The sequence below is a fragment of the Tiliqua scincoides genome, chromosome 4 (assembly GCF_035046505.1).
Source record: "Tiliqua scincoides isolate rTilSci1 chromosome 4, rTilSci1.hap2, whole genome shotgun sequence".
NCBI lineage: Eukaryota > Metazoa > Chordata > Lepidosauria > Squamata > Scincidae > Tiliqua > Tiliqua scincoides.
The window spans coordinates 215,973,258-215,990,102 of NC_089824.1; the positions used below are offsets into that span (position 1 = coordinate 215,973,258).

The 16,845-nt window shown below is 44.4% G+C and overlaps 1 protein-coding gene across 2 annotated transcripts in view; it reads right to left on the reverse strand.

The window, feature by feature from the left end:
* GATA5 (GATA binding protein 5) overlaps positions 1-16,845 on the reverse strand; it is a 59,931-nt gene that overhangs the window by 20,484 nt on the left and 22,602 nt on the right. For both annotated transcript variants that reach the window (XM_066626534.1, XM_066626533.1), the window contains exon 2: positions 14,147-14,845. In XM_066626534.1, the coding sequence (XP_066482631.1) occupies positions 14,147-14,681 (535 nt within the window). In that variant the 5' untranslated portion in view covers positions 14,682-14,845. The remainder of the gene's footprint in view (positions 1-14,146; positions 14,846-16,845) is intronic.

The following is a 16,845-nucleotide window of genomic DNA, read 5'->3' on the forward strand; positions in this document are numbered from 1 at the left end:
ATGAGGCTGATTGTTCCAAAAGTCAATGAGATGTTATTAGGACACAGTAGGGAACAAATCAGTCAGTAAGAGCCGTGTGAATGTCATCAAGTTGGCCACTGATTTTTTTGTTGGTTACTGATTTGTTGGGTAACCTGTACTTTGTACACACCCTAATGATGCCACTGCATTTAGACTTTGCATATGATATGGTAATTTATTCTGTATGGTCTGGCCTGGGAGGCGGTCCATCATGGGGTGATGCAATGAGCTCGCACATTGGGTGACACAAACCTAAGTAATGTGTCTGATGAAGAGCACTGCTAGGCCACAGTATGATTTCAGAATCTGCCACTTTTGCCATACCTGTACTGTAGACAAATGAACTGAGTTACCCTCTGCATTACAACCTCATCCAAGACATTTTGTTGCTTAAGAATTAGTGGCATTATTGTGGTCACAAGTACATTGACATAACTAGCACACAGCACACATAACTTGCAGCACAGTCACAGTTCACTGGCCTGGCCCCCTCCCTCTGGCCATGCTGAGAGGTCATCTTGCAGCTGTAATGGAGAAGTCAGCACTGGAGGCCACTGCTCCTGAGACTGTGGTCTATTGTGTGTGCGAACCCCATTCACTTGGACGAGGTGACTACTGCTTGCGCCCCAGATATGGCCAGCTTAATATGCTGATGTAGTGGTGCTTGGGGGATGTAAATATGTACTGGGAAGGTTCAGGGTCATCTCTTCAGGAGAACAGGCTTGTTTGCCTCCCAGTCGAGCAAAGGCCCTGGAAGTTAAACATATCCTGATATTCTTTGGCAGCAATGCTATGTCTGAACCCTGCTCTAGTGAAGCACTGCCTGCTATTTTCCTTTTGAGGAAAGATGCTGACAATGCCATTTGAAAACTACAACTAGATGCAACATGGGAGCTCTGAATTTATTGAACAAAACAGTTATTTTTGCACTGCCTGACAAGCGGGAAGTGGATCAATGTGACTCACATCAGTGGCGGGCTGGAGGAAGGTGACAGCAGACTTGGGTGAAGTCCCTCCCTCCACCACCAATACAAGCTACATCAGGTCACAGGTCACTTCATCACTGGGCCAGCGGCATCTGTAACCATTAGCAGCTTCCAGGGCTATTTGAACTGGAGCCATCATGCAGAGACAAAGAGTTAGAGTCCCCTCTCCCAATCCCCCCACACCATGGATCTGATCCAAATAATCTTTCAGCTATTAAAGGAGAAAAAAGACACTGAGATGTCCAAAATGTGGAGTTTTCACATCACATCAAAATTAGTCCCAAGTGTGTACAGGGGTGCACTAGAGTTCTCCAGGTTGCAGTCCCTCCACCAGCTCTATACAGTTTAAACTCCAAGAGCTATGTGGCAGGGGGGCACAGCTGTGCTTTGAATTGATTGCATCTACAGGTAAATACAGGCACATTGACATAAAACACCAGGGCACTGCTTCCTTTCCACCCCGTCTCCTAAATCACCTGTCCAGACTGTGAATGTTGAATATTGAAGTCACTCTGTAACCGCTACAACCATACAGATACAGGCATGAGGATGTCATGCATTTGATTAAACATAATCTTAAGGTATTAAAACAAAATAGCCATTATGTATTTTATTCACAAGCACTGCTTTAAAGTCCAATAAATGAAGCAGAGAGGTGGCAGGGGAGGAGCTCAGGCCATGATCCTTCATGCGAGAACGTAGGTGTTACAAAATACAAGAAAACAGAGTGCTCTATTTTCAAGGGTCAGCCAAGTGAGGAACTCAAAGGGCCTGTCTGGTCAGGATGACCCATGAAACCCCAGGACCAATGGCACCGTCAGTGCCCAATACTGAAATGCAGCACCCCAGATTTGCACCACAGATAGCTCTGTGCAGGACTCACCCAAGGAGTCCTATTTCACCCTGTGAACTGTAGAGAGAATCTGGCTTGGCACAGAAGGGCTGATCAGCTGGGTGGAGCAGGCAGATCTTTCAGAGTAGCTTATCAGCCATTCCAGGACTTATTGTGGCATTCCCAAGGTCTTCCAAGGAGGGCAATATCCCCTCCCTTATTCAAATGTCATTAGCCAAGGTGATAGCAGGGTGGAGAAAAGAAACCTTCCTTTTTTACCTCCCTGAGAGCACACTCAGGCCATAACCCTATGCACACTTTCCTGGGAGCAAGCCCCATTGAATATAATGGGACTTTTGAGTAGACCCACCTCGGATTGGGCTGTCAGTCACTAGATCTCATGTCTTTTCCATGCAACATCCTGTCTCCAGAGAAGGCCATTTCCTTCCCTCCACACCAGGCCTCAGGGAGTCTCTCTTCTGCCAGCTGAGCCATTGGAATAAAAATGAAGAGCTGCCTTCATAAATAGATAACCCTGGGCTTGCACAGCTCAGGTTAAAACACACACACAGCAGTCCCGTCTGCATCTTTGGTGTACACTAGTCAAGTGCTTGTCCTTATGCAGTCTCTCTCCATGCCAGACCAGGCAATCGAAGGCATTCACTTCTGTGGGAAAATGTGCCAAGGAAACCGACTAGAGACTGAGGGCCTGTGATTCTTTGCCACAAGAATAGAGGAGGAAAGAGAAGACAAAGCCAGTTGGTGGGGAGGGTAAGCATAGGAAGTTGGGAAGCAGCATGGGGGGTGGGGAATGATGGTGCTTAGTAGCTGCTTCCCCTCCTTTTGGGTCCCAAACATATGCTTGCAAGGGTAAGCATGCTCCTGAAATTCTGCATGGGAAGAGTTTGGGTGGCGTTATTTGGAGTGAGCAGCAGGCAAAGAAAAGGTTAAACAGCTTTTTCCCACTCCAAAATCTACCTCCTAGAGGAGGGGTGTCCAAACTTTTTGGCAGGAGGGCCGCATCACCTCTCTGAAACTGTGTTGAGGGGGCCAGGAAAAAAAAAAAAAAGAATTAATTTACATTTAGATGGAACTTACATGAATGAATGAAGGCCTTGCAATAGCTCAAGGCCTATAAAAGGCCTTGCACAAAGCAAGGCTGGCCTTTCGTTTGCTGCCGCTGCTGCATCACAGATGTGAAACAGCAAGCAGTGGAGGGAGCCCTGGTCCCACAGCTCATACAAGAGATTGAACAGCTGGCCAAAACGCTGAGAGCAGTTGCATCAGGCCAGCACGGGCTCCAGCAAGTCTCCGGAGGGCCAGAGGCTCATTGGAGACTGGGGACTCTCTGAGGGCCGGATTGGGAGTCCTCGAGGGCCGCAAGTGTCCCCAGGACCGGGGTTTGGGCACCCCTGTCCTAGAGCAGTGATTTTTCAGCCGTTTTTGTCTCATGGCACACTGACAAGGTATTAAAATTATCAAGGCGCACAATCAGGCTTTTGACATTGGACAAGGCACACCATGCTGCTGGTGGGAGGTTCACATCCTCCAATGGCCCTACTAATAAATGACACTCCCCCAAACTCCCGTGGCACACCTGAAGACCATTCGCAGCATACCAGTGTGCCGTGGCACAGTGGTTGAATATGGCTGTTACTTCTTTTTAAAGTTATGATTAAGGTGTGATTTGTCGGCAGTAACAAAGCACATAACACCACTTTCTATGCTTCTCGTTGTTGCAAAACAAAACAAAAACTTGACATCTGCCAAAAAATACAAGCATTTTCTTACACCTAATTTACTGATTGTGGCTGCATCTGCCAATCCTATGCCACCTTTTTCACCTACCTAGTACACTTTAAAGCTATTATAACTGATTATTATAATAAAAATGCACCCCTGGAATAAAAGCACATAACTGCTTTCTGCACTTTTCCCTTGGAAAAAAAACAAAATCTTAAAAGGGTTTTAAGGGTTTTAAAACAACACCTCCAGTTATAGCTTTCAGGAGACTTGACTGACTTTAGAGATGAGTCTCTGGCTTTTGGCAGACCCAAAGGCCAAACTTTCAAAAGTATATTTACACTTGAAGTTGGAGATACTCTACTTACAGCCCAAGATGTCATAGGGCCTGTTGATTCCATAAACCTACCCTGTTTCAGAATAAGAAATGCCAGAAGTATTATCAGTAGGGGCAGTCTAAAATGGTAAAAATGAAATAAAACACATATATGCCACCTATATAGGTGGTTCCCACACTGTGGGCCCATGGCCTACCACTTGAACAAGACCCCGTTTTTGGCGGGTCACGAAACTGACAAGGCAGATTGAGCTATGTGCATCAAGGGTTAAAGAACATGCTATCTGTGGGGAGCACTTCTGCCTAATCACCATTAACCCACAGAGACTTGAGCAACTGGTAAAGTAAAACTCTCTTTTAGATGGTCCAATGCCTAAACCACTGGGAACCACTGACCTATATGACAGTGATTACACCTGATAAAATACTTTAAAATTGATTAAAATGTTAATTTGAAATAAAAACATATAACACCACTTTCACCAGTTCTTATTTTTGAATAACACCGACATCCCTCCCTCCCAAATAAAACCATTTTAGACTGCCTCTAGTTATTAGATTTTGGATTAAAAGCCAACACTTAAAAGCTGGAAATAATCAACCATGAAAAGGATACCAACTACACTTTGGGCTCAATTCTATCCAACTTTCCAGTGCCAATGCAGCTGTAATGCAGGCCCCTCTGTGACTCCCTCCCCCCAGGATGCAGCAGGGACAGCTGCATCAGTGCTAAAGAGTTGGACAGGATTGGGCCCTTTCCTTGTTTGTAGTATTAGTTATAGTTACATTGCCATAGAACACGGGAATAAGTTGGATTTTAGATGAAAGAACACACCACATCCCTAAGCATAGTAGTCAGGATTGAAAGAATAATACATAAAAACAATAAGGGATATTTTGCACACACAACCAGGAGTGCTGCAGCTTTGTGCAGAAGAGACAAGCCATGTCTCTTCAGCAGTGGGAAATGAATCTTGAAAAATAAACAAATCCCCACTGCATGCATGGTTTTCATCCTACTCATGTAGGTATCCTTTCTTTATATATGTTTATTTATCTAGGTATTTCTATGCATCCTTTCTACTTCCTAAAAGACACTCTCCTGGTGGTTCCCATTTTGCTGGCTCTCTGTGAAGGACCACATATTTCAGATACCATGTAAAACAGAAAGCCATACATTTAACCGGAACCCATCGTCCTCCTAAAAAGTGCAGTCTGAAGAAAGCTGGGGCACCTAGGACCACTAAAATCCATAGCACTCAAACAGAGATCCTAAATGCATTACTTGGACACAAATTCCATTGAATCTGGGACTGAGGTACACTTGGATTTTACCCAATGGGTTGAGGATTGAAGCATAAATGTGATGAATTCCTAATATCACTCTTTCAGCCCCATTTCTTTTTCTTTTTTTAAGTAGCTGCTGTTCTCCTTCCTGAACTAGACAAGTAGGAAAACGTTCTCCAATCTCCTTGTTTTCTTTTTAAAGTCAATTCCTTTTTTTTTTTTTAATTAGTAATAAATATCTTGTCAGGGAAGTGGCAGTAACTAATGGCCATTGAGTCCTCTGGAGACTGCATTGCTAAATTTGCCCACAGAAATCCCCATCCTGAGCAACTCAGAATGGGCTGGGTGAAGTGCAGCCCAGCTTGGCTGTAAAAATAAATGATCAGGATGATGTTATTGTAAGATGATAAAAGGGGAGGTGGGGGAGGATCGGGAGACTTCCCTGATTTCAATCAAATGGTGTTGCTTGTTGACTGGTGGCGACAGGCAGGCTGGACAAGACCCGGTGGAATGTCTTTGGCTGAAGGAGAAGGTTGGGGGATACAGAACTCTGAGTATCAATCATGCCGACAGCTCAGAGCTGACAAACGACAGACTCAGAGCAGAGTAAGGGGGTCACCTCTCCTGAGTCAGTTTTACAGCTTTACTTAGGCCAAATCCTGACCCCATGGAAGGGCAAGGAACATGAGCACTGAATTCTGATTGGGGGGGGGGGGAATCAGAACTAAGTATGTGCTTTTATCCTATATATTATATATAATGGGCTAGGGCTGCAAGCATTGAATTGATAGATCAATCAACTAATGTGAGTTGATTGATTAGTGCACTAGTCAAATTTAATTCAATGATGACTCAGATTTCAGGGGAAACTAGTTTCCCTTTCAGGTGCTACACCCCAGAACTCAAAATAGGCCTAAACATTATATAAAGATGGCTTTTTCCTCCCACATTAAGTAAGTGTAGTAGCTTTTATTGAATCAATGGTTAAGTCCGTACAATTCTTTCTATATCCCAGCACAGACCCAGCAATATTGCAGCTTCAGTGATCGGCAGCTCTACTGAAGCACAATTGATCAATTAAAAATACATTTTATTGGTTGACAGCCATACTTAATATACCCAACACATAATATTTCAGTTCTATTGGAGACACATGGTCTTTATTCAGAAGCTCTCAGGTATTCTTCTTGGGACAAGCCTTTCTCTCACAGCAGGGGAAACATTTGACTCCAAAGTGGCAGCTCTTCATACCACTGCAAAAGCTGGTGTTGAAAGATCTGGGAGTTTCAAAAGGAAGCTTATCATAAAACTCAGGGAAGACTTGTTTAAAACTCCAGTTTAGCCAAATTTTCTCAGGAAAATACTGATGTTACTGACATGCAACATGCAAACACTGTACATGTAGCACAGAACCCTGGCCAATCAGAGTTGTTTTTTTTTTAAGTGTGCATATGAAGTGTACACAATGTTTTGCAATGAGAAACACTGAGATTGGTGGCAGAGGCATAACTAGGGTTTGTGTCACCCAGTGCGAGAGCTCATTGCACTACCCCCACGATGGACCTCCTCCCATACCAGACCAGATACATGGAATTGAGAGCTGAACTCATACTAACTCCTTATTGGTTCCCTGCTGTGTCATAACAAGACCTCACTGGATCTCAGAACAATCATGGGTCAGTTTTGAGAAAGAAATCCACTTTTTGTTACATAAGGCAGTTGAGTTTTCTTTTTCTGGTTGACCATACCTTTTGTATAATTCGACATTGTAATAATTCGGCACTGACATACACAGAGATAATTCGACACAGTTTAATTCTTTCTTCACTTAATTCTTCACTCAGCATGTAGTTGGTCTGTGGAACTCCTTGCCACAGGATGTGGTGAAGGCATCTGGCCTGGATGCCTTTAAAAGGGGATTGGACAAGTTTCTGGAGGAAAAATCCATCACGGGTTACAAGCCATGATGTGTATGTGCAGCCTCCTGATTTCAGAAATGGGCTATGTCCAGTGGCGTCTCTAGGGGGGTGCGGGGCGCACCAGGTGACGCTCTGGGGGGGCGTTGGGGGAGGGTGATGCGCCAACTACCCCCGCCCTCCAAAGGAAGCTCCTGCTCTGAAGTCCAGCTGAGCAGAGGCTTCTGAGGTGAGCCTCGCAAGCCTCACACCTGTGGGTAGTGTGTGGAAATCTCCAGGCTGGAGGTTGCTGGGGCGGCTCTTGTGCCCTCCCCTCTTTCCTCCCATCTCTGGAGCGGCTTTGCACGTTCCCTCCTCCCTCTCTGTGTGCCAGGTAAGGGGAGTTCCTGCTGCCTTTGGAAACAGGCTCCTCGATCCTGCCTGGCATTTGCTTTGTTTTTGCAAATGACTGCTTTTTGCAACTCCCTGGGCTTACAAGAAGCAGGCTTTGTTTTAAAAGGTACAGCAGCCCTTCCAGCCCAATCCTCTGCATGTCTACTCAGAAGTCAGTCCCATCACAGTCAATGGGGCTTACTCCCAGGAAAACGTGGAAGGGCTGCTGTCCCTTTAAAAACAAAGCCTGCTTCCTGCGCACCCAGTGAGTTGCCTGTTTGGAAGGGAGGATTCAGATCTGCCTCTGCCCCCTGTTTTTTTTTTTTTGGGGGGGGGGGGGTTAGAACTATCCTTTTTCTGGGTGGCTGGATGCACTCTGGGGGGGGGGGGGTTACAACTACCCTTTTTCTGGGTGGCTGAAGGCTGCACTGAGAATCCCAGAGAAAGGACAAGGACAGTGGTGATGGGGAGGTGAGGATTTCCTCCCCCCCCCCATCATGGAGAGGGGCGAAAAAGTTTGTTGAGTGGAGAGCTAGGAAAGAACAAGGAGTGTTCAAATCTCCTAGAGCTGAGAACTGCTGTAGTTTTGGAGGCTTTAGAAGAGAGTGACACACTGTATCTTTAAACAGAAGCTGGGTGGCCTCTATCTGGAATGTTGTAGCTGTGGACACTCTGCACTGGCAGAGGGTTGGACTTGATGATCTTGAAGGTCCCAGCTCTGATTTCTATGATTCTCCATGTGACATCCTGTGATGACTCTTCACATCATGTTGAACATTGCTTCTAGTATGATTTCACACAGAAAGCACTGAAAACCAGAATATGTGTGTACAGAGCAAGTGTGTTTTCTATTGAAGCCAGTAGAATAAACCTGCTGAAGCTGAATCAAGTTCAGTTCCAGAAATGTGTATATTTAGGCAGTGTGTATGACATTGTAATTTAAAGGTGCAATTTTAATAATGTGGGGGGTGGGGCAATGATGCATCACCACACCCACTCCTCAGGGTCATTCCATGGGAGGAGGTCCATTATGGAGGGTGTTGCGCTGGCCTCCCGCACTGGGTGACGCAAGCCCTAGTCATGGCACTGGCTATGTCAGAATGCCAGATGCAGGGGAGGGCACCAGGATGCAGGTCTCCTGTCTTGTGTGCTCCCTGAAGCATTTGGTGGGCCATTGTGAGATACAGGAAGCTGGACTAGATGGGCCTATGGCCTGATCCAGGGGGGCTGTTCTTATGTTCTAATTACTTCTGCATGAAATTATCTTTCCAATGATATATAACAGGGTGGGATTATTTATAAATACAAATTATACAAAAGGTTTCCAAGTGGTATCACCCCCCCCAAGTGTCACCCGGTGTGGTCTGCACCCCCCCTCCAGAAATGCCACTGATTTATGGAGCTGCAGGGGTCTCTCTTTGCAGTTGTGGGTAGATGGTAAAGGAGTGATTTCAGGATATGAACAAATTACCAGATTTGAAGAGTCATGTACCTATGCAAAGACAATATGTTTCATATGTGCTTAGGACTGATGGAAGTACACAGGTTTCTGAAGGCATAAAGTTTCATACAGAATTTATTGCAATAAAACCATCATTTCATTTGAGTTAACCTAATTAATCTTGATGGCTCACACCAGGTAACAGCCTGTAATGAAACAGAAATCCCCTAAAAGTCGACAACATGCTATTTTGATGTCAACCAAGTCTCTGCCTAAGTAGACAAGTACTCTCTCTACCTGAATGTCTCTGCATCTTCCACAGCTTAGAACAAAAAGGAATTAATTAAGAGGGCACCATTGAGCTCCTGATGGAAAGAGGCAGAACAGCAGATTATGGATTTCCTACATCAAGTGCTTTCAGGAACCAATTCTGTACTAGGAGAGTATGACTTTAGTTCTGTCTAAAAAAATCATTGGGCTTGAATCTGCACTACTCTGTAACAGACACAGATCTCCTTCCTTGAGAATTACCCCTGATCCTAAATATACTTTATAGTGTTTTCTAGATTTAGGGCTGACACAAAGACTTCTGTATCTGCTGATAAGCCAGTCTCTTCTCTTCCTAGGACTGAAAAAGAAAAATAGGGAGGAGAATGGTAGAGTACCAACACTCTCACTACTCTCTTCTCCTCCATGCTTTTCAGTCTTCTTTTTCTAATTCCCAGAATTAGAGGGATTAGAATTAGGAGAACTCCTCCCCCCAGTCCTACAGGTGAGGCAGGCATCCCCCCACCATTCTGAAACAACAACCGAAGTCATGAATGGGCAAACTTTGTCTGGATACACGATATGCTATGTTGTATAAATCACATATCTAAATATTTCTGTATTAGAAACACGTTATCTGGATGTATACGTCTAGATGCAATGGCATGGTTCATCCCCCCTTCTCCAATGTGCCTGGGCTATACCCTAATTACAGAAGTCTTAATTTTCCATTCCATAATGTATTCTTCCTTCGCTAATAGTTCCTGCCACCCATGGGTTTTGTAAGTCTGTTTTTAACTCACATTAGACTTTTAAAAATCTGCTGCCTAAGTAGGAGTACTGTTTGTCGATCAAAAGATTTTAAAAATTAGTTGAAAGTAAAATGATTCAACTAGAGAAGATCGCGTCAAAGATTTGTTTTCAAACAAATACTTTGTCTGTGAACTGAGGTTATGCATCTGACATGGAAGGAAAATAAGATTTTGCTATTCAGTGAACAATCCTATGGTGAGCCAGCTTAAATCAAAAAATGGGAGATAAGCCAATTGAGGGAAGCTGGAGTACCATCATTTGAAACCCATTGAATCAATGGGTTTCACTTTTACATAAGTTTGTTTAGATGTAAGGGGTGAGACTGCTGCAAAGTTCATGACAACAGTCCTCTGCACACTAAGGTTCCAGTCCTACCCCACCTTCCAGAGCCAATGCAGCCCTATGGTAAGGGAACAATGTTCTGTTAACTTGAGGAGATCTCCACAGCTGCCCTGCCCTCCACAGAAAGTGCACACCCGTAGGTGCAGCTGCATTAGTTCTGGAAAGTTAGATAGGATTGGGCCCTACCATGGGAATAAGACCTACTGAGTACATAGGATTTACCTCTGGGTAAACATGGATTGGGCTACACATCCAGTACAACCCTCCAGATTGAAAGCCAAACTGAAAGGATTCAGTAACTTCCTAGAGAGTCTTCCACCCGCTCCCCAATTTCTTAGCAAATACATTTAAAAAAAAATAGAACACATTCTGCTCTTGGTTTGCTGGGGATACTTAGAACTTCTGGTGAACTTGAACTGCTTTTAGCAATGAAGGTAAATATATATACTGTTCAGAGCAAGTGACCCACACAGCTAACCGAACATAAGTGTGCTTTGAAGGATCAAGCTACAAGAGACTGTTATCAACAGTTTACTGTTACAGAGGCAATTCCATTGTATGTCAATGACGCATAAACCCAACCCATTCCTACAGACTTTCATTCCCATGTAAACCTTACTGATGTTTTCAATCTAGCCATAGTCCCAGTGGGTACATTTAGGATCACAGACAGATGACTCCTACCAAGTTGAGTAGAATTTCTGCAACCTAGTCTCAAGTGAAGTACTAGGGAGGGGTGCGCGCGCTGGGGTGGGCTCCCACCCCCTGCAGAGGTTCTCCATTTTAACACTTGTAATCCAATTAGCAGCCCCACTCAAAACAAACTTATTTCACTTAAACGAAATTTGGCTGATCTCCTACAGTTTAAAGTTGGTCTGTTATATTTACATTGTAAAATGAAAGCCAAGTCCTGATGACAATGAGAGTTTTGATAATAAATAAGTTGTAAGGAAATTCCAACAAAAATTGCCACTCACTTTTGGATGGAAAGACCAGGTTTTTTACTTCCTGAGCCAAACTTATTTAGTTGTATATCTGAATACATTTTAGTTGTATATTTATATGTTAGTATTTTAGTTGTACATTTGAATAATGTTTTTCAGTTAAACCCCCCCATGATCAACAATAAAACCACATCAATAGCCTTAAATAAATGCACATAAGATTATAGCCCACAGAAATTCAACATGTGCAGCCTCCTCTTTTTACTTAAAAGTAAACCCCACTATGTGACCTTCTTAAAAAAATCTAGCATAAGATTACTGCAAATAAATGCCAGTTGGATAAAGGCACATTTTAGGCTGAAAGTCTAAGAATGCATGCTTGTAAATCCAAGTCCTGTAAACAAATACAAGCTTACAGAACCTAGGAGTATTGAACACAGTAGTAATTACTTGAGTTCTGAGTAGACATGACTAGGGTCTGTTCATGGTGGAAAATCCAAATAGCAAAATGAAATTCTTCCTGAATTCACACCCAAAGACTTTCTTCCCTGGAGAAACTGGAGCTTAGAGCTGCACTTGGGAAGGCAGTTTCTGAAGGTTCCCATTCACCACCTGCTGGGTCTGCTCTAGAGAAAGTGCTTCAAAACAAGGATTCAAGGACCTCTGCCTAGTGCCTGGCATTTGCAAGCGGTACAGGGAATGATAAAGCCAATGCTGGCATTGATTTTAAAAGGACTTCAACACTCCCAAACAAGGCCTGATCTATAAACTACATCAACCCCCATTTTATTAGTCAGATAGAAACACACCCAGTGAGTCACAAGCTTATCCCCTCTTGGATAATGTCTGCAGGACTGGATTCAGGTTAAACACAGGCACCCTGAAAACGACCTGAAGTGGCTTTGATTGTTCAAAGCCTGGGTACTTTCAAGTGTCTCCACTGATAGATCCAGGAAGGAGAAGAGAGAGTGAAAAGGAGATTTGTATGGGTGGAGGTGAATTAGGAGTCCAGGAGTCTGTTCAAATCTAAAACTCATTTACTACTATAAATTACTTTGAAAGGCAAAGTGGCTATAAATCAGCTCACCTAATTTAAACATCAACCAGCATCATGGTAAAAACCAGCACAACACGCATATTGTACAATGGGGTAGAGAACGACATGAAAGCCAGTGCCAGTATTTCGGGCTCACTGGGGAGAAACGTCAACCGGCCCTCCTTGGCAACTTGGGGCTATTTCATTCTATATAACTGGAATATGAATATGAATATGAACACACACACACACACACACACACACACACACACACACAGGGAGTCTACTAGCCCCAGCTGAATGCTTCTGTCTTGCAAGTCCACCAATGGTGATCACTCAGGCTGCACTTCTATGCACACTTACCTGGGAGTAAGAACCACTGAACTCAATGAGACTTACTTCTGAGTAGCCATGCATAAGCTTGTGCTGTTCAAGTGACAACAAAAAGCTTTGGACTGACACAGCAAAGCTGACAGCAAAGAAACCACCACAAGCCTGGAACTGGGATTTCTTTGGAGAAAAGGCTTTTTTTTTTTTTTTTAAAGAACTGGGATATAATTTCTAAGACATTTGTTGGACTGATAATCACCATCACAGAATGGAGGCTGATCTACCTTTAGTCTGCAGGCTGGAAATTTTACTGATTTAAAATGGGTGGGGCATGGTCTTATTTTTGTGTTGTGATGGGGGCTGCATAATTTGTCAGCTCCAGCTAAGGAACTTGTCTGGAAATCAAAATTACATTTGCAGCCACCCCTTCAGAAATCCCAGGAATTCAGTAGGAAGAAGGAATCTTGCTTCCCAGCTGCATGCTGATGAAGCTGCAACACCTGGGCTGAAAGGGATTAGAGCCATCGAAAGACCTGCTGCAAATGGCTTAAATACATTTAGGTGCAGCCCCTTTGATTCCAGCAGAAGCACATTTGAAAACTGTGTTTAACTATGCATGGCAGTTCATTGAAATGCAGCTGTTCAACAAAATAGGGTGGGTGTAAATAGATTGGGATTGCCAGGTAGATTCTGGGTGACTGAAAATAAATCAGCACCATTTCCAACTCTCAGTTGTTAAACAACAAGGCTACTACTCACCCTCTTTTTAAAATTAGGTGGCTGAAGTGAAAGTCTGGAGGAAACTCCACGTGTCTGTGCATGAAAGGTTGCAACTCAGTTCTGGTATTGAAAACACATATTGAGACACCCTTCAATATGCCTCAGTTCTAAATGTAGATCCACCTCCAGAGTTACTACTGAGACCTCCCTCCATTCCAATTGATGGCCTTCAGGGTTCTACTAAGAAGAAAAGTAGATTCTGTAAATCTGAAGTCTGACCACCCTGGAATAGGGGTGAGCAGAGTTGTGAGTCTTACTTTTCCCCAAAACGTACCCTGGAGCACAAAGCAAAGCCATAAGCAAGATTTGGGCTTGTTTGCCTACTATGAAGTTTGCTGAGTCATCCCAGGGGATCTCAAGCTAAGGATTTCAAGTACCTATGCTAGCTTTCAAAGACCACACTCATGGAACATTTATCTACAGCTCAGTAACATGGACATCAATGCAAGTTTGCTTTCCAAATAAAAAGCTTACACACCCTCAGATTCTCTCAGGCTCATTCACCCTCACCCTCACCTACAAAATGGGAATAATACTTACCAAGTTAGTGTACTTGAAGTGATTTGAAATTTGCTATACAAGAATGCTAAACATTTTCATAGCAAGCTTCAGAGACAGCCTGTAGCCCAAAAGACCACTAGTAGCAAGAATCACAAGAGGTGGGCATGATTTCTACCAGGGAAGGAGGCATGTACATACCAAATGTGGATCTCCTGCCTGGCAAGGTCCCCTGTCGTGTCTGGAGGCTGTGCAGGACGCTGCTCTCAAAATGCCCAGCAGTCCAAGATGGGGCCATCTCTGCAGGGCTCACATAGGCGCCAGGGTAAGGGCTGGAGTAGGATCCATTGACCGAACGCACCAGGGCATTGCCATACTGGTCACGGCCCCCAGTACCCAGTAACAGTGGGCTCTGGTAGCCTCCCTCTCGTCCAGCACCATTGCCACCTGGGGGGCTGTGGGAGTAGGAGAAACCCGAAGTTGGATGAGGGCTGCTGGTATTGAAATGTGAGGCTTCAGCACCAGCCGTCTGCGCCCAGCCTGGGTGGCTGCTTAGGGGGTGACTCTGGTGGGCAGATTCACAACTCTGCAGGTAAGGCAGACTCTGGAGCATGGAGGGCACCCGGCTAGTGGGCACGTACACAGCTGGGCTTGCCGGTGAGTGCAGGAAATTGCTGGAGTCGTGGGAGTATGCCGACTGGCCAGGGTTGGGGGCAAGAGCTAAGCTCTGGTACATTTTATATCCTTCAAAAAGGGAACCCGACAGTACAAGGTGGCTCCTGCTGCTGCTGGAATGCAATCGGGGCAAGCGAAGAAGATGGAGGACCAGACCTGGAGGCAGCGCATGAAGAGCTCAGCTGGTCTTCTCTAGCTGTGGCCACCAAGACAGTTTTCAGGCACCTGAAACAGAGAGCAGAGCAATCAGGAGGGAGGGTTCTTGTAGCACCTGTCCCCCAAACCTCAAAGCCCCTCACCCGATTTCTAGCCTGCACTTTCCTGCGCATGTAGCTTGAGAAGAGCTGTCTGCAGTGGTGGTAATTGGTTTAAAAAGGGGGAGGCTAATTTTATAAATATTTTTTTTTTAAAATAAACTTTTTCTACTCCTGTGCTTTTAATTGCAGACCAATAAAGAAAGCTGCCCGCTTGGAGGCAGGCTGTGCAGCATGGCCTCTCCCAGTTTGAAGAGATACTTGGCCAACAGGCTGAGGCAAAGAGGCAAAGAAGGAAGGCCCACAGCCAGGGAGACAGACCAGGGACAGACTGCACTTGCTCCCAGTGTGGAAGGAATTGTCACTCCCAAATCGGCCTTTTCAGCCACACTGTTCTAGAACCACCATTCAGAGCACGATACCAGAGCCTTTCCAGACTGAAGGTTGCCAACTACTCTACTGCTAATAAAGAAAAAGAAATCGAAAACTTTTCCGGTCATTGAGAAAGCTATAGAGAAGGCTTGACAAGCTCAATTTTGAGTATGTGGTCAAGATGACATTAAGAACTATAGCAGCAGGACTACTTGAGAGGTGGTAACTCTGGTTCGACATAAACAGAGCTATTTGTAGACTCGCCTTCCTCTATGGAGCTCAGGACAGCATCCATGGAATCCCCACAGCAATCACTTGAGGTTGGTTAGGCAGACCTGGTTAATATCTAGGTTATCCAGGGAGCCAAGTGGAGATGTAAACCCTGCTCCCCGTTCACCACACCCCACTGACTCAAGCGTGTAGGGTACATGAATCCTTTACATTACCAACATACCAGGAGTCTTGGATACTCTTTCAGATCTCTACGACTGCACTTCTAACATACTTGCTTAGAATAAGTTCTACAGATATCAGCAGATTGTGTGCATCTGATGAAGTGACCACTGTATAACATCAGTGCTGAAATGTGTTTGGCTGCAATCCTATCCACACTTTCCTGGAAGTAAGCCCCATTGACTATAATGGAAATTACTTCCAAGTAGACAGGCATAGGATTGGGCTGTTAGTTCTTAAGACGCTACATGACTCTGTGTAGAAATCAGTGGGACAGACCTAGTTACCACTCATGCCCAAGTATATATGAATTGGAAGACCCACTGAATTCAAAGGGCTTTGCTCCAAAGGAGCTGCTTCCCATGGTTGCCTAATTGTCTGTAGAAGACACAAACCTATGGACTGCCCCTAAAGCCACTGAAATCAAATGGATACATTTCTATTGATTTTAAGAGTCCCGGATGACATCCTTCTCCTACTGTCTACTCAACACCATCTTGATTGCTTCCATAGAAGTTTTCTTGACCACAATCTCTCTTGGTCTCCTTAACCTACTCCACATAACACTATTGACTCTAACAGGGCTACTTCAAGGCTAGGGATTACAGCCACTGTCTATATAGATTGACAGGAAGAATGTACTTCAGAGCCATTGTCCAGGAAACCTGTGATGTCAGCTGAAGCTGCGTGGACTATACTCCAATAGTCTCTTGCACTCAGACTTCAGAACCTTATTTCCTAGTAAATACAGGCACAACTCTGGCGCCTGGTCTTCTGAACAAAGGCCCATGGAAATGTATCCCAGGAGTATGTCCCAGGAGGCCACTCTGAAGCATGCAGTACTGTACTTGCTACAGAAAAAGCAGCTAAAAGCAGTTTAATGGCCGTTAATATTGTATTCTTATAACTCAGTCCTAATTCCATGAAGTCCCACAGGGAATTGGCTATATTTAGGTGTCAGATCAAAGCATACAGTACTTTAATACAAGTGAAGGGAGAAGCAAGGAAGAGAATCATTCTGGAAAAATTATTTGTTTGCCTGGCTTTGATGAAAATCCAAGAGGAGAAGCTTTTGCTCAGCTCAAGAAAAAAAAAACCAAGAAAATTTTTCTGTTAACTATTTGACATCACTACTTCCAGAGGATA